The 23,648-nt window shown below is 40.2% G+C and overlaps 2 protein-coding genes across 2 annotated transcripts in view; one reads left to right on the forward strand and one right to left on the reverse strand.

Annotated features, from left to right (window-relative positions):
- Positions 1 to 1,821: 1,821 nt before the first annotated feature.
- The window catches only part of ar (androgen receptor), a 40,994-nt gene continuing 19,167 nt past the window's right edge, over positions 1,822 to 23,648 (reverse strand). The window contains exons 5-8 of the mRNA XM_080867276.1: positions 7,052 to 7,196; positions 2,796 to 2,926; positions 2,537 to 2,688; positions 1,822 to 2,037 (exon numbers count right to left, since the gene is read on the reverse strand). Coding sequence (XP_080723402.1) covers positions 1,879 to 2,037; positions 2,537 to 2,688; positions 2,796 to 2,926; positions 7,052 to 7,196 — 587 coding nt within the window. The 3' untranslated portion in view covers positions 1,822 to 1,878. The remainder of the gene's footprint in view (positions 2,038 to 2,536; positions 2,689 to 2,795; positions 2,927 to 7,051; positions 7,197 to 23,648) is intronic.
- Positions 17,491 to 19,018, forward strand: LOC308387325 (uncharacterized protein). The gene is made up of 3 exons (XM_080867277.1): positions 17,491 to 17,628; positions 17,774 to 18,090; positions 18,299 to 19,018. Coding segments are annotated over exons 1-3 (675 nt in total). The 5' UTR covers positions 17,491 to 17,626; the 3' UTR covers positions 18,655 to 19,018.

The raw sequence follows: 23,648 nt of genomic DNA on the forward strand, positions 1-23,648 counted from the left end.
CAGTCACTCTAACGAAAACAGTAGCTGGAGACTGCAGCACGGACAAAGATTTTTGCAGCTATGTTCAATGAAATTGTGATCTGGTTGCCTTTGAAATGGTCCCTTCAAATACAGTGACCAAATCCGCGACCGTTCGCAGTCGGTCTCTCTCTTTAAAGTACCTTTGGTGTGACTGCAATAAAACGGCATCAATCTGTTTGTGCTACGGCAATTAACTGCGGCATATCACATAGGGCTGTTCGATATAACGATATATATCGGATGACGATATAAAAATGTCTATGTTTCATTTTACGCTATCGTTTGTTTCGTGGTGTCGCAAAATAAACTGTTTACGGCAATATTTTTTCACCGTTTTGATGGTCACTGCAGTGGCTATATTAAGTTCTCTCTTTCTCTTATATTTTATATAACCACACTACGGACGGACAAGCGCCTGTTTTTGTGCGTTGTGGTGAGCAACAACGACGGTAATACCATCGCGTGTCCGCTTGTTTATGTACCACATAAACCTTTCACAATAAAGCTCAAGATCCTGTTGAGACTTTTCAAAATAAACTGAATCACGTGAAAGAGCAGATTATTTACGGATGAGAAGTAGAAAAGAACCGCCAGGTGCTAAAAAATAAACCTTAGACTCAAACGTTAGAACAGGCTTTTCCCCGCAGCACGCCGTGTAATAAATACTCACAAAGAAAACGGCGGCTGTTATAACTAATGTCTAAAAATGTATAGTTTCATGCATCGGTTAAAACACTCGACTCCAGCTTCCCACAAGTCGAGCTGCCCGAGATTCACAGAATTGACAGAAAATGTTACATTTTTGTGATTTATATCGACAGAATTCTTATATATGAGATTTTGGTCATATCGCACAGCCCTAATATCACATCAATATGTTACCGGGTGTTGCAAATCATTCAAGGGAATTCACATTAAACAGAAATTCACATTATCTACTTACATTCAGACTTCCACTAGAACCTCATTGATAGATTTGAAACAGAAATTCAAAATTCCTCCACAAATAGCAAGCATAAACTGACAAATGGCGACACGCAGGCAGTCGGTCTGCATTTATAAACCAGACCGCAGTTATTTGGAAACATTCACCAGTCTGATAGAGAATGAAGTCAGTAAAAGACAGACTGCAAGTGTTTAGAGACTGGTTGCCTCTCACTAGGTGTGCAGCTGTTTTGTGATCGCAAAAGTGGTTGTCCAGAGGTTGACACCCTTAACCTCTGGATAGTTGGTTGCCACAACTACTTGCAATCAACTGCTGAATGTGAAAAAAAAATGTAATCATTGGACAAGTATTAAGTAGCAAAGAGGTTGACGTCCTAATTTTACTACTGTGGCATAAAGGATGTGGGTTTTTTTGTGACTGAGCCATACGGGAATCTCACTTTCACAAACATGAAATGAATAGGTGAACTGCAAGGCAGCAGCTAAAATACTTTGGTAATCCGAATATTATTTACGATTTGTGATTTCTTTGTCCGTTATACATAACGATGTCACAAAGGTTTAGGTGATCATGTTTTACAGACTTAACTGCAAATGTAAAGCTGAATCTCTCCTCCATCAGAAAACACAAACAATCCTCTTATGATCTCATGAACCACAAAGCTGTCATAAAAAGACAGCTCTTCAGGTAAAAGCTTTAATAGTTTTGAAGAAACAATCTCAATTATGGCTAAAAAGGCAAAAACCCCCAACCCCAAACGTAAAACGCCTTGAGCAATAAAAATGTGATTACAAGGCAGGGATAAAAGCAGTCAGATTGAAGATGTGGGGAAACAGTTTAAAGCCTTAGTTAAAGTTTACGGAGGCTGCAAGATGAGTCATTTTCTGATTTTTTTTAAAAAAAATCTCCTTCTACTTATGAAACAAGATTGGTTTAGCCAAACCTACCAAGATCTTTGGTACATGTACTGAGATTATTTCTCCAATCATCTCTGGAAAGCTGACCTTGGTGTGAAGTGACTGAGCCTGGACAAAAAGGTCAAAGGTAAACTGATGGAGCTTCTTTACGGTCTGAAACAGAGGAGAAAAGAAAAAATCATAATGTGGATGAAATTTACTACACATAGTATTTGGACAACAGCTTAGGGCACATGAGTCAGACATACACACAGTTAACGCTCTGGCATAAAAATGTGAGGATATGAATCATAGTAAACTCATCCATTAGGCCTTTTCCTGCCTCGAAGACCACTTCTGAGATTTTGACTTCTGAGTAATCAGATTCTTTTCCAATACTAGCATGAAGGATGTTTTTTGTTATGGGCTATTAAAGTACTCCGTCCTATGTGATTTAACTGGATGTGTTTCCAACAAATGTTTTAGTGTAATATAATTACAGCTCCTTCTTTACACTGTTTTTCCATTTTTTTTCTCTCAAATTTGCAAAAGTGCATCCATGTTCCATGCATCCACAAGTGAGGCTTTTTAGAAACGTTTACAAAAGTATGAATGTATCTTTTTGGAATAAGGATTTTTGTTTTTAGCCTGAAGAAACATCTCACCAACTCACCATCTGGAGAGAGTCCATGAGTCGTGTGAGCTGGTAGAACCTCTGAGATGTGTTCGTAGTCGTTTGAAAGTTGATGAGGCGGTCGAGTTCGTTGATGTAGGTGAGACGCAATTCGTCAAAGTACTTCTGACTCTTCAGACCCTCAACGGGAACTGGTGAAAATAGAAAGAAAAAAATCATGTTCATTTCTGACTGTACTCACTCCTCTGTATGTCCACTTCTTTATGTTTTCATTTTTGGCACGCAGAAGAGTACTTACTAATGCTAAAGAGGAGCAAGGCCTTCATGCAGAGAAACTCTTCCTGGGTGATCTGCAACATCTCAAACTCCTGAGAGAGATGCCTCATCCGTATGCAGTGCTCGTACATGGTGGAAACGTGCATTCTGTGTCTGCAAACGTTAGAGAAAAAAAAGGTCAGGATGAGGGGATGTAACCTAACGGGAATGTTCAAATCGCAAGAGGTGAAGGAGAAATTGCTTTACACCTTGGACATTTCTCCAGTAATCAGTAACTACTGAAGAGGAAAGAATGTCAGAGGTTAAATCCATTTCCATCCGGCACACTGTCTTTGAATCACATTATAACAATACAGATTTGTGCTGTGTCATCTTTGACATTAGTGCTGAGGACGTTAAAAACACACAAAACTCTTTTACACCAAAATCCAGTCATCCAGCCTAAGCTCAAAGTTCATGATGAGAGCTGATTGGGAATTTAATGTTCGTGCCTGAATGATGGGCAAAGAAGACATTTGTTATCAAACTTTGCCATCTCTTCTAACACGAAATCAATTTGTCACTTATTATGAAGCCGGCAAAAGACAGTTTGGAACATATTCACATTTTTTATTCTGAGAAAATAAAGGTAGAATGAAGCAAATTTTGGGAATTAGAATACAGATGTCAAGGGGGGAAAAAAAACTCAAATTGAAAAAAAAAAATGGCATGAGATAGAGAAATGAAATGGAGCTGAATTTCCACCTTCTCACAAGAAATAAATGCAGAGTTTCCAATATGTGCCGGTATATATGAATAATAGTCACCAGGAAGCGTATAATCCAATTATATTGGACTTTCTGGAAAAGCTAACGATGAGTTATGAGCCAAGGTAAAAATAAATTGTAGGTTAGAGCAAGTTTTTTCCCCAGATTCATGATGATAGTCTGGATACTGAAAAGAAAATGACTGCTCTTTAATTCTATCTCGATAGCATCGCAGTTGATAGGCTGTCTCATGTTGAAGTGGTAATGCTGTTTTATTATATCCATGAAATTAAGCCTGATAAATGTACATCTGATGTGACTGTGGTGTCTTAATTCTCCAATTATGTTGACTGTAATAGGGTTTTTACCCTCTCTAAAGGACAGCCTGCTCGGCAGGAGTAGGAGTGGTAAGCGGCTAATTTCAAAGGTAACAAGGAGTACTTGAGTGCAGTAATACTGCTGCTCACATTTCTTTCACTTAGTTTAAATTATCCACATTTCTGACTTTTATGGTTTCCACCAGCCCCAAATCTGTCCTTAAAAGTTGAGCTCCTGGTTCACCACACCTTGAAAAACAACTGACAAAGTGGTCACAATCACGTTTCCGTGACTTAGCAGGATTTGAATTTTGGACGTAGATGGCTGTACTTTTTGAAAAGTCACATTAGTTCTGGATGCTGTTGAATGTTGCTTTGATTTATATTTTATTACCCCCAAATAATACCTGTCTGGTTAGCTACTTCACAGGCATTCAGCTCATTTAATCCAGTCATTTGATCCAGTTTTTGGCAATGCTTTTCCATTCTTTAATCCGTGCACTCTTTTATACTTAAAAGTACATATGTCTTTTTTTATTTTAGGAAAGAGCTAAACTTATTTGAGGTTATTACAATTAAAACATTTCTTTTTTAAGGGTCATGATCTCATCCTCTTCCAACTCTATCAAACTTCCAATCCTTGGAGTAACCCTTTAATAGAACTTACCTAGAGTACTATCTTTTCAACATTTCATACTTTAAAAAAAAGAGGTTGTGTTCAAGAAGATGCTGCCTTTACCTACAATTTTAACAATTTTAAATATGAACCTACTAAGTGAAAATGCCAGTCATTTAGCCTTTTAAAAACTGTTCATACTCACAAGTATTTTCAGTCACTATGGAAACTTGATACAGTAAAATATCCTCATCATTTATGAGCATAAAACCTGATTTTGGTATTGTATTCTTGCATCACATTAAGTTAACATTTTTCAAATTTACATCCACTGGCTACTTTATTAGGTGCACCTCACTGGTGTCAGGTTAGGGCCCTTTTGCCTTCAGAACTATTAATTCTTCATGGTAAGGTGCTGGAAACATTCCTTGGATATTTTGGTCCACATTAACCTGGTAGCATCACGCAGCTGCTGCAGATACTTCGGTTGCACACCCATGATACAAATCTCATTCAAATCTCCTGTTTCACCATATCTCATATTAGTTCTACTGTATTGAGATCTGGTGATTGTGGTGGCCATTTGAGCACAGCAAACGTCTTATCATGTTCAAGAAATCAGCGTGAGATGATCAGAGGTTTGTGACATGGTGCGATAAAAAGCAGCCATCAGCCATCACCAACACTAGGCTGCAATGTTTGAGGCAGGATTGATCCATGCTTTCATGCTGTTTACACCAAATTCTGATCCTACCATCCAAATGTTACAGCAGATATCGAGACTCATCAGACCACACAGCATTATTCCAGTTATCTGTTGTCCAATTTTGGTGAGTCCATGCAAATTTCAGCCTCAGTTTCTTGTACTTAGCTGAAAGGAGTGGCACTTAGGTATCCAGTGCTCATCTGAACACACAATATGTCCAACTTGGGCTAGACAGATGTATTGTGTGTTTAGAAATACTCTTCTGTATACCTTGGTTCTAACAAGTGGTTATGAATGATTTTCTCTTCTTATAAGCTTAAAGCAGTCTGAGTCATTTTACATTCTGACCTCTGACATCAACATTCACCCAGAATAGCCACTCACTGGATATTTCACGTTTTCTGAACTCAGTAAATCCTATTGTAGAGATGGCTGTGCAGGAAAATCTCAGTAGATCAGCAGTTTTTGAAACACTTCAAAAAACACGCCAATTTAAAGTTACTTAAATCATCTTTCTTCCCCTTTCTAAAGCTCAAAATCTGGCAGATTGTCTTAGCTGTAATTGTAACACATAAACGTAATGAGTTGTTGAAACTGAACAGGTATACTGTGCATAATAAAGTGGCTGGTGTATGCAGATTGCACATTTCTTTCAGGCTGTAACAAATTTGCACTGGTGCTGCACATATGTTTAAAACTACTGTGTAAAAGGATCCTGTACATCACCTGCTTACACTGTTTGAACCAGACAACAACTGATATGTGTTATCTACTCCCAGCAGACTGTGTCAGTCAGCATTTGATGGAGCTAAATAAGAATTCATTTCTTGTAAACATTAGTATTCCCCACTAACTCTCACACAGACATCACCATTGTTGTTGCCGTCTGAAATATTCAGATCGGATTCATCTGCACTCTGCGGGGTTACGAGAGTCTGAATGCTAAAAAATTTTCCTTACTTTAATTTCACAGCAACAAAAGAACACCTAAGGAGAAAATTGGATGAACACACTCTTTTAAAAAGCCTGAAACTATTTATGCTTTTGTTAGATTATTCTGTTATTATATGTTACCTTATATATGTAATCAAAGTAGTTGAATTAGAATACTGCTGTAGATCACATTATACCCTTTAATATAGAGTGTGTGAGCTGTATGTAGTTTAGTTCTCATTATACTTTTGAGTTAACAGAACATATTCACATATTAGTTCATTAGATAAATGTGCATCACTCTGTATCCTTGATCTGCTGGGAATGTGTTACACTGTTTTCTTGACATGCTTAATTGTTGAATCATGAAGAGAAGGTTGTAAGCAGGAGACTCTGTGTCTAAAGACAGGGGAGATAGATAGACCACATTCCACACCCCCACCTTACAGAAAGCAGAGAAACAACTGCCGAGGTCATAACTTAGGTGCTGTAACAGAGAAAAAATGTGATGTTTTGGCTTTTACGACTAGCTGGGGGCCACTAGAGACTATAAAAAGCTGAGCAACCCGTCACCATTTTGAGACATGTGCCTGACCCTCTGGTAGCATCTCTCCCGTCCGGACGTTGTAATGCTCTTATTGTTGAATTGTATGGAAATAAATGATTGTTGATTGAGCATTTATACACCGAGTATTGTCCTTCCTTCAGCCCAAAGATTCAAAGAATTGGGAGAATCCAACACTTTACATTTTTAACTCTGGATATGTTTTTCTGTTTGTCTGTGAACGGGAAAGAAAATGAAAGGAAGAAGGGAAGATAAAGTGATGAAGGCAAATGAGAGCAGCTGCTTGCTCGCTGGTGGTGATCTCTAAATATAATGAGGAGCGCAGCATGTCAGTGACCCACTAATGGAATCCTTTCAGAGGATTATTGAATTCTAGAATTCAGAGCTGGACATACTCATTGAACACAAGGTCTGGGGCAAAGTATAGCATCCTGCCACTGGCATTCTTATAGGACCTCCATCCCAAGGCACACACCATCACCCCCATCCATGACTGCTGAATGATAGTCATCTGGTCATCCACATGGAGATTTCTGAAACCTGGGGACATACACACACACAATCACAATCAAAAATGAAATAATCTAATCTCTATCAAAGCACTTATTGTATGATTACGTGAGTTTGAAGATTGTGCCAGGGCTCAGCATTTTTATATACACTTTTTTAAATTATTTTTTAGGGAAACTTTCAGACTTTATTTCATCAGGTAGTAGAGAACAAACTGAAGAGCAGAGAAAGAGCAAAGGGAGTGACATGAAGGGAACTGTTCAAATGGGCAGAAACCGGCAGCCTTTCACTTGTTCGACCAATTGAGCTATAGAGTTGCCATAGCCACAGCTTTATGTGACTGTTCTAGTGACCGCCTTGGGTTGAAAAACAAGACTTAAAAGAGGATGAACAATGAAACGAGCAAAAGAAATGATTCTGTACAAGTAATTTCCTACCATATAGGACTTGTACATCTTAATTAGGTAAAATCACATCCAATTTTGATATTGTTATGGTTTAAAGTTAGAGGAGTAAGCAATCTGACTGACACACGTCCCAGAAAACAGAGTTTAGTCCATTGCTGTTTGGTAATCTTCACCGCTGCTAAACTGACTAAATGAGCTGGACTTCGAGAGTATGTCAGTGTTGCCATTTTTATCTGGCAAATTATATGACTTTGCTATGACGTACAGACCCGTTGACCAATAAGTTTTGTTAGTTTTTGTCAACTACCTTTTTTTTCTTCAGAAAATAAGACAACAACTAAATAAAAAAATAATAAAAAATAATCCGCGAGGACAAAAACTATGATGCAATGTAAATACGTGTCAATACGTAAAAACGAGGTGAAAATATTCTGGAAGGAGACGAGATCCATTCAGAAGTAATCGCTCATGTAGCTCCCATACTTCCTATTTGTTTCCTGTCAAAATGTGACAAAATATATCAATTGTAGCAGCCCTTGGGATCAAGAACGCCATTTATTTCCTCAGCACACACGGCTCATTCTCTGGACATCATTGAGCACCGTGAAAACTCAGTCCTCTTGCCAAGGGTGCAAACTCCTGTGAACACTTAAACAGTTGGCCCGTTTCTCATGGGGTGCTGCTAGCTTGAGTGACACACATGTCTAAGGTAGACTTTATATAGCTTTTTGCTGTGCACGACCGACTGCTCTATACAGGTCGTGCCTCTGAGCGCATCCGTCATTAATGCTACTGCGCATAAAGTTCTGACAACCCCAGTAATGATGATTTATAGTCAGGGGTGGAAGTAACGAATTACAAATACTCACGTTACTGTAATTAAGTACATTTTTTGGGTACTTGTACTTTTACGAGTAATTTTTCAAGTTTGTAATTTTACTCATACTTGAGTACAACTTACACCATGTAATCTACTTCGCTACTTATAAAATCAAAAGTCACTACTGAGTACGCCCACAATTTGAATTAATATTCAAACCTTTCGTCTGCATTTTTGCAGCCAATAACGCCGTGCAATCGAGACCGCGCCAATTTAAGACGTAAGCAAAGAATAAACTCCGCTGCAGCAGCAGGCACAGGTGTCTGGAGGTGCTAAATGGTGGAGTATAAACTACTTTATAGACGGAAGATTTGGAGACAAAGAAGCCAAAATGGAGACAGAGGACAACACTGTCAACCATGAAAACGACGTAGAAAAGACGGAGGACGCGTGCCCGTGGCCATACCTGGAGGAATTTTTCGTGTACAGAGGGAGAAAAGGAGACAGCGTCCAGATGCAGTGCAAACTTTGTTTGACCTCTACAGTCATTTCAGCTTACAAGACTTCAGCATCTAATCTAAAAAAACACATTGAGGTAAGAGGTTTTACAACTATACGTGTATGATATTGCTTTCTTATTTTTCATGTGTTTTAAGGTTACTAGTTTGGCTAAGATATTGTCACCGCCATTGGTTAGCCTGATATTAAAATAAGACGGAGCTAGCTAATGTGCGTGTGTGCATGCATAATTGAGCTACAATTCGTAGGAATGTTTTAGCTTATTATTTGGATAACCACCGTCATTACAATAAATTAAACTTGTAGTCATTTAAAACTCACAGGCCTACAATCAGCTGGCCTATATATATATATATATATATATATATATGTGTATATATATATATATATATAAACAAAACAAAAACAAAACTTGAACACAGTGCTGAGCTGCATCTCAAATTAATCTTCCAGCTCTCAGCTGACTGCGGTCAAGTGAGCCCTCACTTACGAAGTCGCAGTCAAGCTAGCCGCCCCGCCAGCCGCACCGAAAATGTGGTTGCACTACTCTTACGTATATTACGGTATGGGTGAAGACCGGCTTAGAAACGCAGTGTTTTGTGTCCTGACACTATTTTACTTCACAATCCACTCCCATTTTTAGTGTATCTCCACTTTCCCCCCCTGTGATCCACAGCCCAAATTACTGTATGATTCAGAGAAAATTAACAATAAAATTTACCCAATTTACTCAACTATACTTTTAATGTCCTCATCTTTGGCCTCAGATTACAGGAAAACTATAAGAGGTGACGCAGATATCTCACTGGATTATGACTCTGGGTGACCCCCACTCTGCACCCTGTGATCCACAGCAAAAATTACTGTACGGATTTTGAGAAAATTGATAGTAAACTTTGCACAATTTACTGTACTATACTCTATATATTCTCATCTTTGAGCTCAGATTACAGGAAAACCATAAGAGGTGACGCAGATATTTCACTGGATTATGAATCTAGGCTGTCGCCACTCTGCACCCTGTGATCCACAGCAAAAATTACTGTATGGATTTTGAGAAAATTCATAGCAAAATCTTCCCATTTTGCTTTACTGTACTCTACATATTGACATCTTTGGCCTCAGATTACAGGAAAACTATAAGAGGTGACGCAGATATCTCACTGGATTCTGACTCTAGGCTGTCGCCACTCTTCACCCTGTGATCCACAGAAAAAATTACTGTACGGTTTTTGAGAAAATTGATAGTAAACTTTGCACAATTTACTCTACTGTACTCTATATATTCTCATCTTTGAGCTCAGATTACAGGAAAACTATAAGAGGTGACGCAGATATCTCACTGGATTATGACTCTGGGTGACCCCCACTCTGCACCCTGTGATCCACAGCAAAAATTACTGTACGGATTTTGAGAAAATTGATAGTAAACTTTGCACAATTTACTGTACTATACTCTATATATTCTCATCTTTGAGCTCAGATTACAGGAAAACCATAAGAGGTGACGCAGATATTTCACTGGATTATGAATCTAGGCCATCTCCACTCTGCACCCTGTCATCCACAGCAAAAATTACTGTACGGATTTTGAGAAAATTGATATTAAAATCTTCCCATTTTGCTTCACTGTACTCTACATATTGACATCTTTGAGTTCCGATTACAGGAAAACTGTAAGAGGTGACGCAGATATTTCACTGGATTATGAATCTAGGCCATCTCCACTCTTCACCCTGTGATCCACAGCCAAAATTACTGTACGGATTTTGAGAAAATTGATAGTAAACTTTGCACAATTTACTCTACTGTACTCTATATATTCTCATCTTTGACCTCAGATTACAGGAAAACTATAAGAGGTGACACAGATATCTCACTGGATTATGACTCTGGGTGACCCCCACTCTTCACCCTGTTATCCACAGCCCAAATTACTGTACGGATTTTGAGAAAATTGATAGTAAACTTTGCACAATTTACTGTACTATACTCTATATATTCTCATCTTTGAGCTCCGATTACAGGAAAACTGTAAGAGGTGACGCAGATATTTCACTGGATTATGAATCTAGGCTGTCGCCACTCTGCACCCTGTCATCCACAGCCAAAATTACTGTACGGATTTTGAGAAAATTGATAGTAAACTTTGCACAATTTACTGTACTGTACTTTATATATTGACATCTTTGAGCTCAGATTACAGGAAAACTGTAAGAGGTGACGCAGATATCTCACTGGATTATGACTCTAGGCTGTCGCCACTCTTCACCCTGTGATCCACAGAAAAAATTACTGTACGGTTTTTGAGAAAATTGATAGTAAACTTTGCACAATTTACTCTACTGTACTTTTAATATTCTCATCTTTGACCTCAGATTACAGGAAAACTGTAAGAGGTGACGCAGATATCTCACTGGATTATGACTCTGGGTGACCCCCACTCTGCACCCTGTGATCCACAGCCAAAATTACTGTACGGATTTCTGATAAAATTAAATCCTATTCCATTACCAAACAAAATGAGTTCATTGAAGTATTTGCTTAACTACAAGAAATGTCTTTCCACACACAATTTAAATTTTTCAAAATGTCATTCACACACCACCTCAAGTATCAACTTCAGTTTTAGACATTATTTATTCAGTGCTTAATCACAACAATAGTCAACTTAAGGCACTTACATAATAAGTTAAACCTTACAATAATACATACAGAGAAAAACCCAACAATCATATGACCCCCTATGAGCAACAGTGGGAAGGAAAAACTCCCTTTTAACAGGAAGAAACCTCCGGCAGAACCAGGCTCAGGGAGGGGCGGCCATCTGCCTCAACCGGTCAGGGTGAGAAATTACATTTCTCAGATTACTGATTTCTCATATTACTACTACACAGTTTAGATACACTCAACAAAAATATAAACGCAACACCTTTGTTACTGCTCCCATTCCCCATGGGATGGACGTAGAGACCGAAAATTCATTCCAGATACACAATATAACCATCCCTCCCAAACAGTGGTCACAAATCAGTCCAAATGTGTGGTAGTGGGCACATCTGCCATATTGAGATAATCCATCCCACCTCACAGGTGTGCCACATCAGGATGCTGATCTGACATCATGAGTAGTGCACAGGTGTACCTCAGACTGCCCACAACAAAAGGCCACCCTGGAATGTGCAGTTTTGTCTCACAGCAAAATGCCACAGATGCCACAAGCAATGAGGGAGCGTGCAATTGGCATGCTGACAGCAGGAATGTCAACCAGATCTGTCGCCCGTGCATTGAATGTTCATTTCTCAACCATAAGCCGTCTCCACAGGCGTTTCAGAGAATATGGCAGCACATCCAACCGGCCTCACAACCGCAGACCTCGTGTAACCACACCAGCCCAGGACCTCCACATCCAGCAGGTTCACCTCCAAGATCGTCTGAGACCAGCCACCCAGACAGCTGCTGGAACAATTGGTTTGCACAACCAAACAATTTCTGCACAAACTGTCAGAAACCGTCTCAGGGAAGCTCAACTGCATGCCCGTCGTCCTCATCGGGGTCTTGACCTGACTCCAGCTCGTCGCCGTAACAGACTTGTGTGGGCAAATGCTCACATTCGATGGCGTCTGGCACGTTGGAGAGGTGTGCGCTTCACGGATGAATCATGGTTCACATTGTTCAGGGCAGATGGCAGCTGAGAATGTCCCAGTTCTTGCATGGCCAGCATACTCACCGGACATGTCACCCATTGAGCATGTTCGGGATGTGCTTGACCGGCGTATACGACAGCGTGTACCAGTTCCCACGAATATCCAACAACCTCGCACAGCCATTGAAGTGGAGTGGACCAACATTCCAAAGGCCACAATTGACAATCTGATAGACTCCATGCGACGATGTGTTGCACTGCATGAGGCAAATGGTGGTCACACCAGATACTGACCGGTTCTGGGTCCCCAGACCCCCAATAGCGCAAAAAAACTGCACATTCCAGGGTGGCCTTTTGTTGTGGGCAGTCTGAGGTACACCTGTGCACTACTCATGATGTCAGATCAGCATCCTGATGTGGCACACCTGTGAGGTGGGATGGATTATCTCAATATGGCAGATGTGCCCACTACCACACATTTGGACTGATTTGTGACCACTGTTTGGGAGGGATGGTTATATTGTGTATCTGGAATGAATTTTCGGTCTCTACGTCCATCCCATGGGGAATGGGAGCAGTAACAAAGGTGTTGCGTTTATATTTTTGTTGAGTGTATCTAAACTGTGTAGTAGTAATATGAGAAATCAGTAATCTGAGAAATGTAATTTCTCACCCTGACCGGTTGAGGCAGATGGCCGCCCCTCCCTGAGCCTGGTTCTGCCGGAGGTTTCTTCCTGTTAAAAGGGAGTTTTTCCTTCCCACTGTTGCTCATAGGGGGTCATATGATTGTTGGGTTTTTCTCTGTATGTATTATTGTAAGGTTTAACTTATTATGTAAGTGCCTTAAGTTGACTATTGTTGTGATTAAGCACTGAATAAATAATGTCTAAAACTGAAGTTGATACTTGAGGTGGTGTGTGAATGACATTTTGAAAAATTTAAATTGTGTGTGGAAAGACATTTCTTGTAGTTAAGCAAATACTTCAATGAACTCATTTTGTTTGGTAATGGAATAGGATTTAATTTTATCAGAAATCCGTACAGTAATTTTGGCTGTGGATCACAGGGTGCAGAGTGGGGGTCACCCAGAGTCATAATCCAGTGAGATATCTGCGTCACCTCTTACAGTTTTCCTGTAATCTGAGGTCAAAGATGAGAATATTAAAAGTACAGTAGAGTAAATTGTGCAAAGTTTACTATCAATTTTCTCAAAATCCGTACAGTAATTCTGGCTGTGGATCACAGGGTGCAGAGTGGCGACAGCCTAGAGTCAGAATCCAGTGAAATATCTGCGTCACCTCTTATAGTTTTCCTGTAATCTGAGCTCAAAGATGTCAATATGTAGAGTACAGTAAAGCAAAATGGGAAGATTTTACTATCAATTTTCTCAAAAACCGTACAGTAATTTTGGCTGTGGATGACAGGGTGCAGAGTGGCAACAGCCTAGATTCATAATCCAGTGAAATATCTGCGTCACCTCTTACAGTTTTCCTGTAATCTGAGCTCAAAGATAAGAATATATAGAGTATAGTACAGTAAATTGTGCAAAGTTTACTATCAATTTTCTAAAAATCCGTACAGTAATTTGGGCTGTGGATAACAGGGTGAAGAGTGGGGGTCACCCAGAGTCATAATCCAGTGAGATATCTGTGTCACCTCTTATAGTTTTCCTGTAATCGGAACTCAAAGATGTCAATATGTAGAGTACAGTAAAGCAAAATGGGAAGATTTTACTATCAATTTTCTCAAAAACTGTACAGTAATTTTGGCTGTGGATGACAGGGTGCAGAGTGGCGACAGCCTAGATTCATAATCCAGTGAAATATCTGCGTCACCTCTTACAGTTTTCCTGTAATCTGAGCTCAAAGATGTCAATATATAAAGTACAGTACAGTAAATTGTGCAAAGTTTACTATCAATTTTCTCAAAATCCGTACAGTAATTTTGGCTGTGGATGACAGGGTGCAGAGTGGGGGTCACCCAGAGTCATAATCCAGTGAAATATCTGCGTCACCTCTTACAGTTTTCCTGTAATCTGAGGCCAAAGATGTCAATATGTAGAGTACAGTAAAGCAAAATGGGAAGATTTTGCTATGAATTTTCTCAAAATCCATACAGTAATTTTTGCTGTGGATCACAGGGTGCAGAGTGGGGGTCACCCAGAGTCATAATCCAGTGAGATATCTGCGTCACCTCTTACAGTTTTCCTGTAATCTAAGCTCAAAGATGAGAATATATAGAGTACAGTAGAGTAAATTGTGCAAAGTTTACTATCAATTTTCTCAAAATCCGTACAGTAATTTTGGCTGTGGATCACAGGGTGAAGAGTGGAGATGGCCTAGATTCATAATCCAGTGAAATATCTGCGTCACCTCTTACAGTTTTCCTGTAATCGGAGCTCAAAGATGTCAATATGTAGAGTACAGTAAAGCAAAATGGGAAGATTTTACCATGAATTTTCTCAAAAACTGTACAGTAATTTTGGCTGTGGATGACAGGGTGAAGAGTGGCGACAGCCTAGATTCAGAATCCAGTGAAATATCTGCGTCACCTCTTATAGTTTTCCTGTAATCGGAACTCAAAGATGTCAATATGTAGAGTACAGTAAAGCAAAATGGGAAGATTTTACTATCAATTTTCTTAAAAACTGTACAGTAATTTTTGCTGTGGATCACAGGGTGCAGAGTGAGGGTCACCCAGAGTCATAATCCAGTGAGATATCTGCGTCACCTCTTACAGTTTTCCTGTAATCTAAGCTCAAAGATGAGAATATATAGAGTACAGTAGAGTAAATTGTGCAAAGTTTACTATCAATTTTCTCAAAATCCGTACAGTAATTTTGGCTGTGGATCACAGGGTGAAGAGTGGAGATGGCCTAGATTCATAATCCAGTGAAATATCTGCGTCACCTCTTACAGTTTTCCTGTAATCGGAGATCAAAGATGTCAATATGTAGAGTACAGTAAAGCAAAATGGGAAGATTTTACTATCAATTTTCTCAAAAACTGTACAGTAATTTTGGCTGTGGATGACAGGGTGCAGAGTGGGGGTCACCCAGAGTCAGAATCCAGTGAGATATCTGCGTCACCTCTTATAGTTTTCCTGTAATCTGAGGCCAAAGATGAGGACATTAAAAGTATAGTTGAGTAAATTGGGTAAATTTTATTGTTAATTTTCTCTGAATCATACAGTAATTTGGGCTGTGGATCACAGGGGTGAAAGTGGAGATTAACCAAAACTGGGAGTGGATTGTGAAGTAAAATAGTGTCAGGACAGAAAACACTGCGTTTCTAAGCCAGTCGGCACCTATACCGTAATATGCGTAAGAGTAGTGCAACAACATTTTAGGTGCGGCTGGCGGGGCGGCTAGCTTGACTGCGACTTCGTAAGTGAGGGCTCACTTGACCGCAGTCTCAGCTGACATGTACCAGAGCCCGATTGATGGATCAGTTGATCAGTATCATTGGCCTGATATAGGTCTATCATAGTGACATGGCTCTTAATCAGTAGGGTTATATGTTTCCCAATATGATATATTTTTTTAAAGAACATAATGTGGATTGTTTTTATTTGTTAGCTGTATGGGCAGCATTTTTGTGTATGTGATCCCTTTTTCTTAAATTAGATTTGCTATATACACATATTTTGCTCTCTTAGTATTTTTAGGACCTGACTAATACTGAAAACTTTAGGGTGATACTGATAAAAAGGAGTTAAAAATTTAGATACTGATACATTGGTCGATACTCTTTTTACAGATAGTATACATATTACAGAACTTAGAATGTATACAGAAATTCATGTTTTTTGCAATGATCGTTCAAAATTGGTTTACACTTGTAAATAAATACAGCAATATATCTGCAAAATTTGACCAATTCACCACTCTTTTATACTATGCTCAACAATCAAAGATTAGCTCAAGTCTAGTTGAATAATGTTTTAAAAATGTGTTTTCCTTTAGTGTTAATCACAGTGATGTTATGAAGTAATGTATGAACCTGACGTATGATAATATTTATCTCTACAGAGGAAACATCCATCGAAGATTGAGCAGTACAATATCACTGTGGCATCAACATCTCGACAGCGAAAGACCACAGCCACACCAAACAAGCGCTCAGCAAATACGCAAGCCAAGTTACCAGACCTGATGTTGAGAGCTGCAAACAAACATGTTCCACAAGCAACTGTTGACAAGCTTGTCATCAATTTCATATGTGAGGGTCTACAGCCATTTGCAGTGGTAGAACAGCCATCTTTCAAAGAATTGGTTACCACATTACAACCTCAAGCCAAAGTCATCTCCAGACCCACTGTCCGTGCCAGAATCTGTGAAGCTGCTGATCACATGAAGATGACTTTGGTTGCAGCATTGGATAAAGTCAAATTTGTTGCTACCACTACTGATTGTTGGTCAGCTCATCAGAAAAGTTACCTTGGAGTCACATGCCATTGGATAGAGGAAGAGTCCCTGGAAAGAAGATCTGCAGCACTAGCATGCAAAAGATTGAGAGGGTCTCACACATTTGACATGCTTGCTGGTGCGCTTGATGATATCCATTGCCAATACAAGATTAGAGGCAAAGTTGTAAGAACCACAACTGATAGTGGATCCAACTTTGTCAAGGCCTTCCACATGTTTGGGGCACAAAATGATGCAGATGAAGCTGAAGATGAAGCAGACCCAGAAACTCTTGACCTGACTGACCATATTGACTACCATGAGGCAAGTGCAATTCTTGATGAAGACTCTGGTTTGGAGTATCAACTTCCGCCTCATCAGCGATGTGCATGTCACCTGCTAAACCTTGTGGCAACATCTGATGCTGCCCTAGCAGAGAGCATGAATGACACCTACAAGAGGCTCTCCCGTGCAACCTTTGCAAAATGCCAGGCCATTTGGAACAAAACTGGCTGATCTCATTTGGCTAATGAAGTGGTAGAGGACAAGTGTGAGCTACAGATCATTCGTCCCAATGCAACACGATGGAATTCAACCTACCTTGCCATTGATGAGAAGGGGGAAGATGCCACCAGGAGCATTTGTGAGGAGTTCAAGGTGAAAATGTGAGTAAAATTGGACACCTACCAATATGGTTGCAAATTTTGTGAATTTTCCTTAATGTATGGTTAAAAACGTGAGCAGACTCTTAATATTAAATCAGAAGATCCCTATTATAGTCATGGTGGGTTTTGTTGTTGTGTCTTACAGGTTGAGTCCTGCAGAAGTTGCATTCCTAAGGGAGTACTGTACCACCATGAAGCCACTGGTGAAAGCTTCAAACATCCTTCAGTCTGAGTCCACTTCCTTTATGGGATGGCTCCTGCCAGTAATCCAACAACTACTGTCCAAACTTAGCAGGCTGGAGACATCAAGCAAGACATGCGTGCCACTCATCAGAGCCCTGCAAAATGGCCTTCAAAAGCATTTTGGAGCGATGATGGAGGATCCAGAGTTGGCTGCAGCTGCAGTCCTCTTACCCAAGTTCAAGACTTCCTGGACTGACAGAGCAGATGTAATAGAGGCTGGTAAGGATTCATGTGATCCCATTTTTGTGTATTTTTACATTTGAACACATGCTTAAGTGAGTATTTCACCTAATACATTGTAAGTTATTGATGGTCTGTCCTGAATACTAAACAATCCTTTTTGAGAATTTGCCGATTTTAAATTTGTGTTCAGGAATAATCACTGAAATTTAAATAACAAAATTGTGTTATCTACTTGCAATTACAGCCTTGACATACATCAAACAACATCTTGAAACGACAGAGCATGAGAGTGAGGATCAGCAAAGAGAGTCATCTGATGAAGATGAATTCTTCTCCAGACCAATCTCCAGAAGGCTGCAAAGTGCAGTTGAGCTTGATGGTTATCTTGCTTGTGCCACAGACACCATGGAGCTGCTGCACTCCTTCTCAGCCATCAAAAACCTCTCTCTTAAACTGAACACAGCTCTGCCTGCTTCTGCTGCGTGTGAACGACTTTTTAGCTGTGCTGGTCTACTCTTCACTGCCAAACGAAGTCGGATTGCCTCTGTTAATTTAGAAAACCAGCTCTTGCTGAAACTGAACAAAAGGTTCAGAAAGTAAAGTGTGAAAGAAATGCTAAGAGTTTAAGACACTTACCTGCCTGTTGTTCAGTGTATGGGGAAAAGTTTAAATGGTTCGACGCATGTTCAGAAACATTTTTGTCATTGTTTTAACAAACAAAATTCCTTCTTTTATATCTACATTTATTTACAAAACAAGTTACCTTTCTATACCTTGTTCATCTGAAAAATGTGCTTTGAACATAAATATTTATACTGGTGAATCGAGTTGAATGCCTGCTATTGACAACAGAATAAAACATCAGTCTGTTAAAAAGTAATTAATACTCTGAGTAGTTTTTGAGAACAGTACTTTGTACTTTTACTCAAGTATTTTTTTTAACACCAGTACTTTTACTTGTAATTGAGTACAATTTAACCAGTGTAACAGTACTTGTACTTGAGTACAAATTTTGAGTACTCTTTCCACCTCTGTTTATAGTACAGACCAGCAGTTCATGACATCAATGAAGAAGGAAAGAGTAGACATATGGACACATTTGACATTTGATGTCAGGTAAAAGAAGATGCTTTGTATTTCGTGTGGAGCAACTCCGAACCAACTTTAGGTTGGAGGTTCTATGATCTTATGATATTTAGTCGACTAAAACTAAAAGCATTTATCTGCTTAAATAACTAAATAAAAATTTGCTCTCAAAATTAACTCTGACCTCCATAAAGTTTTCATATCAGTTTTGGCTAGCAAGACCCCTCCCTCTTGTCCAAACGGGGAGGCTTCAGAATTCAGAGAGCAGTAGGTGATGTCATGATTGCTACATCTGTCTTTTATACTAAGTCATTGATAATGACACAGGACATGCTGATTCTTTATAATCTTTTAAAATACTGGATACGCATGTGGCTGGGAATTAGAATGGGAGAGAAAAGAAGGTCAGTAGATCGATGCCCACAACCAAGGTTATTATAGTAAACTAAACTACTACTAACTCAAATTAGATGTGAAAAAACTTTTTGTTAACAACAATAAAAACTAGGCTTTTAAACTTAAATGATTTAGTGAACCTGGAATATTATTTACTGATTTTCCTAAATCTTGCTTCTGACACGTTCTCCATTCAATAGAGACAAGAAAATCCACTCTGGAAACTAACTGAAACTAAGTCTCTCTAAAACCTCAGAACAACCTTTGTCCAGGACAAATGCAGACAGTTTGAACTTAAAACAGTAATAGAAATGGTGGAGAAATGGGAGAAAGAGGAGAAAAGAAATTAGTGAACCGTTAGTGAATACCCTCCCTCTTGTCTCTCCAGCTGCTCAGAATGGAAGGCATCCAGCCCTCTCCAAGGACAGAATGGGGGAAATAAAAAACATGAATGAATGAATGGGTGAAAGAATGAATAGGCTGTGGCTAGGGACTTCCCCAGCAACAAATCTTAAAGTCTATCAAAATTCCCCCCAAACACCAAACAACAAACTTTTGTGTTGTCTTTGATTCATAATTAAGTATAACGTGTCACCAAATCTATTTTTAATCTGATGCAAAAATAAATAAAATAAAAAATAAAAACACTTGGCTGTGTGGCTGGAGTACACAACTTTAATTCAGCGATCAGAAACTAAAACATTTCTGCTTGGTCAAGTGACATCTGTTTGAAAACTCTCTGTGAGTGTAGACTATAGAACCAGAGAGTGAGGAACAAATTGTGCCTGTTTTGAACTTGAATGTTATTTGTCTGTGCCAATAATTGTGTTTGTATAGATTGCAAAATGCTCATGCTTGTTCTGAACGTCACCAGACTATTTGCGTGATTCGCTTGCCATACCTGCACCAGAACTGCCTCTCGGGTCATCTGGCACATGGCCTGATGTTCCAAAGAGCAGGTCAAAAACCTTTAGTGAGGCAGCTTTTAGATTTTATGCTTCACACCAGTGGGACAGCCTGCCCATGAGGTCTGAAATTATCAAATGCATTTTCCTTTTTTTTTTTTTTTTTTTTTTTTTCTAAATGACATCAGAAACAGCAGTATGCGACATTACGTGATGGCAGAGCTTCAGTTCATCCTTTGTCATTTTTTTATTTATTTATTTTTTTTTTAATAAATAGGACAGGGGGAATGAATGAGAGAAAGAGGGGGAGAGAAAGAAAGAAAACCAAAGGGGAGAAGAGACGGTGAGAAGGGGGGGGGGAAGAGAGAGAGAAAAAAAAAAAAGAACTCCTGGGTCACCTGTATGGAGAAAAAAAAAAAAAACAAACAAAAAAAACAAACAGAGGAGGCAGCAAACAACAAAGAGCAACATAATAATAGAGAAAACAAAGCACCATCACAATAAACTAGCTAGTCATAGATATCAATATTTACTAAATAATAAACGATATTGTGCAGCACGCAAGATAGACAGCGCACAGTGTGCTTTGAGGCAGCAGCCAAGAAAGCTTTAGTCCGCGTCTGTGAATACCCATGTGTGCATACCTGTGTGGATCAGCATGCTTGCATTCCAAAGGTTTCTCCATGTAATGATCTGCTAGGGAGTGTGGGGGGGCCACAGCCCCGTCCACCAGGGTGTGAAGCGGGTATGGAGGAGATCAAAACTCCAGACATCCAGAGGCCCCCAGAACACAAGAGACCATGGAAGACCAACAGAGGGGGCAGCCGCGCCACTGTCCCAGTAAGAGCTGAGGAGAGTCCCAGATGAGGGCTCGCCCAGCAGCCGCGGAGCAGAAGTCAGGGGGAGTTGCAGTGACGTGCCCGTGAGCTCCGCCGGCCCCCAGCTGTACCTGAGTGACCGAGCCCCAGGCCGAGAGGCCGGGGGCACCCCACCTCCAAAGGGGCCCGAGTGAGCCCCAGGCCCCAGGCCCCGACAAGCGGCCGCCAAGGAGTGAGCCGGTGTGTACCCGGACGCCCACCCCCAGACACAAAGAACCACCAACACACCGACACCTGAGGGAGTCCGCCACCGGCAGGGGAAGTGGTGGTGGGTGGAGATAGGCCTCCAAACCTTGGAGGGCCTGAGGTGTCCCCAGAGAGGTGGCGTCTGATACCCAACCTGACATATAGACACAGACATACAGGCACACACAGACACAAACATCCATTCCCACCCTCATGCTCTCATATGCACTTACTCCACACTCAACCAACGTGGAGACAGACATAAAGAGACGCTGTACACACAATCACACTCCCCAAGCGTACTCTACAAACCGGGTCTAGGTACCCTTGCCCCTGGAGGGGGGAATTGCACCCAGACCCAGGTGGTGTTACCCTTTTCCCTGCGGTGGGGAGAGGCAGACCACTCCGACTCCGCAGCAGCAGGGAGGCCCCACACCCCAGACCGCAGTCGGACGGCCAACTCCTCCTACTAGCCCTCCCGCTCCAGCAGGCCGCAGAGAATGGGGGTGGGAGAAGACTCCAAACCTCCCTCCACCCGCTCATTGTAGTGTTGATGCATATGTGTTCTAAGGTGCAATTAAAACCCAGGAGGGCATGGAGCTACCTGCCAAGGAGCAGCAGGTAAGCGCATAGTCCCTCCTGCTAGCCCTCAATGACTAAGTGTATTTAAAATTGAGAGGTGGGCAACGACGTCAGGGGTGAGGTATACACCCTGATGGTAATTTGGACTCCGTGATTGTGCCCACCCCCAAGATCCTATATGTATGTGTAATGAGAGTGTGAATAATGTGAATGTCTAAGTTGTGGGATAAAATTGAGGCAGAGGCAGCCAGAAGGGGACAGGGTAGCCTCCTCTGCACCCTGGTGACATACCCCCACTCCAAGGCCCTGCATGTGTGGGTGGTTGTGGAGGAGCGGGAAGAGGGAGGCAGCTGCATTTTCCAATTCTTTTCATTCCAATCAATCCAGCTTTTTTATTAGAATGTCTAGTTTCTTAATTATTCTTTTAAAATCTTTTTTCACGTACTGGTTTTGAGATCTCATTATCAGTTTGTTAGTCTTCTGTATAACATTTTGAATGTCATCAGTACCTGAATGAGAAGTCATATGGTAACTACTGCAGAATGGTGCACACACAAGAGCATCTATCTAACAACCTACAGGCAAAACTACTAAATCTTCACATAGCTGCAAAATCTCAGTCATTAAACAATGTCTGCTGCACATGTTTGAATTTCCTCATTGTTGTGTTTTAATATGGGGCAAATTATTAAAACAACCTTTTTAAAACATTTTATTATGGGTAGGAGGAGAAGAATAGTTTTCTGTGACTGGAAAATAACTGATTTCTTTTTCCATTTAGGTTTTTTTTTTGGTGGGATGAATCATCAAGCTCTACCACCACAGTCCGTCTGGGTTTTGTGTCCAGGTGTATGAGCACAGTGACACCTCTTTTCTCCTGTTACATTTTTCCTATCAGACAAAAGAAAAAAGGCCACAGGTTAGAGCTCAAAAATCTATCACTAGAGCTGTTCCGCTTCATTGTCTTACAGGTTGGATGGTTCTTACGAGACCGAATCATATTTAGAATTTGAAGAAAAAAGAATAATTTATCTTCGCGTGTTTTTTCTCTCTCATCTTAACAACTGATCAAATAATACTTGTATGTGATGAGAGGCTTGTAGTTACAAAGCCATAGTAATCTTCACCTCACTCTTCAGTTCCTCTGAGCTCTTTGGAGCATTTTGGCATTCTTTCGCTCATTGTATTGGTTTCATTCACTCTCTTTGCTCTCATCAGCAGGCAGCTGTTTTTTAGTGAAAAAGCTCTCATAAACCCACAGAACCTTACATTGCCAGCACCAAATCACATACAGACAGTGACGAGCCAGTTTCATGCTGGTTAATGACAGTGAAACAAAATCACCAGCCAATTACGCAAAGGTGCGAAGTCCAGGTTTTGTGTTTGGGCAATAACTTTTTGGATAGTTAAGTTTGCATAAGCACAAAAGTTCAATTTACATTATGAAGCTGTTTCTGTGACATACAGTTGGATGAACACAGTGAAAGAGAGTGGCTAGACAGTTTTGTCAGGAGTTTGTAGAGGCCATAACAAAGCTGAGAGCAGATGTACATGTATTTCT

This window comes from Rhamphochromis sp. 'chilingali' (genome assembly GCF_963969265.1).
Source record: "Rhamphochromis sp. 'chilingali' genome assembly, chromosome: 19".
Classification (NCBI taxonomy): domain Eukaryota; kingdom Metazoa; phylum Chordata; class Actinopteri; order Cichliformes; family Cichlidae; genus Rhamphochromis; species Rhamphochromis sp. 'chilingali'.

Coding starts and splice junctions, on each gene's coding strand:
- LOC308387325 (XM_080867277.1), top strand. Junction 18,091..18,298: donor AGCAGATGTAATAGAGGCTG/GTAAGGATTCAT, acceptor TTGCAATTACAG/CCTTGACATACATCAAACAA.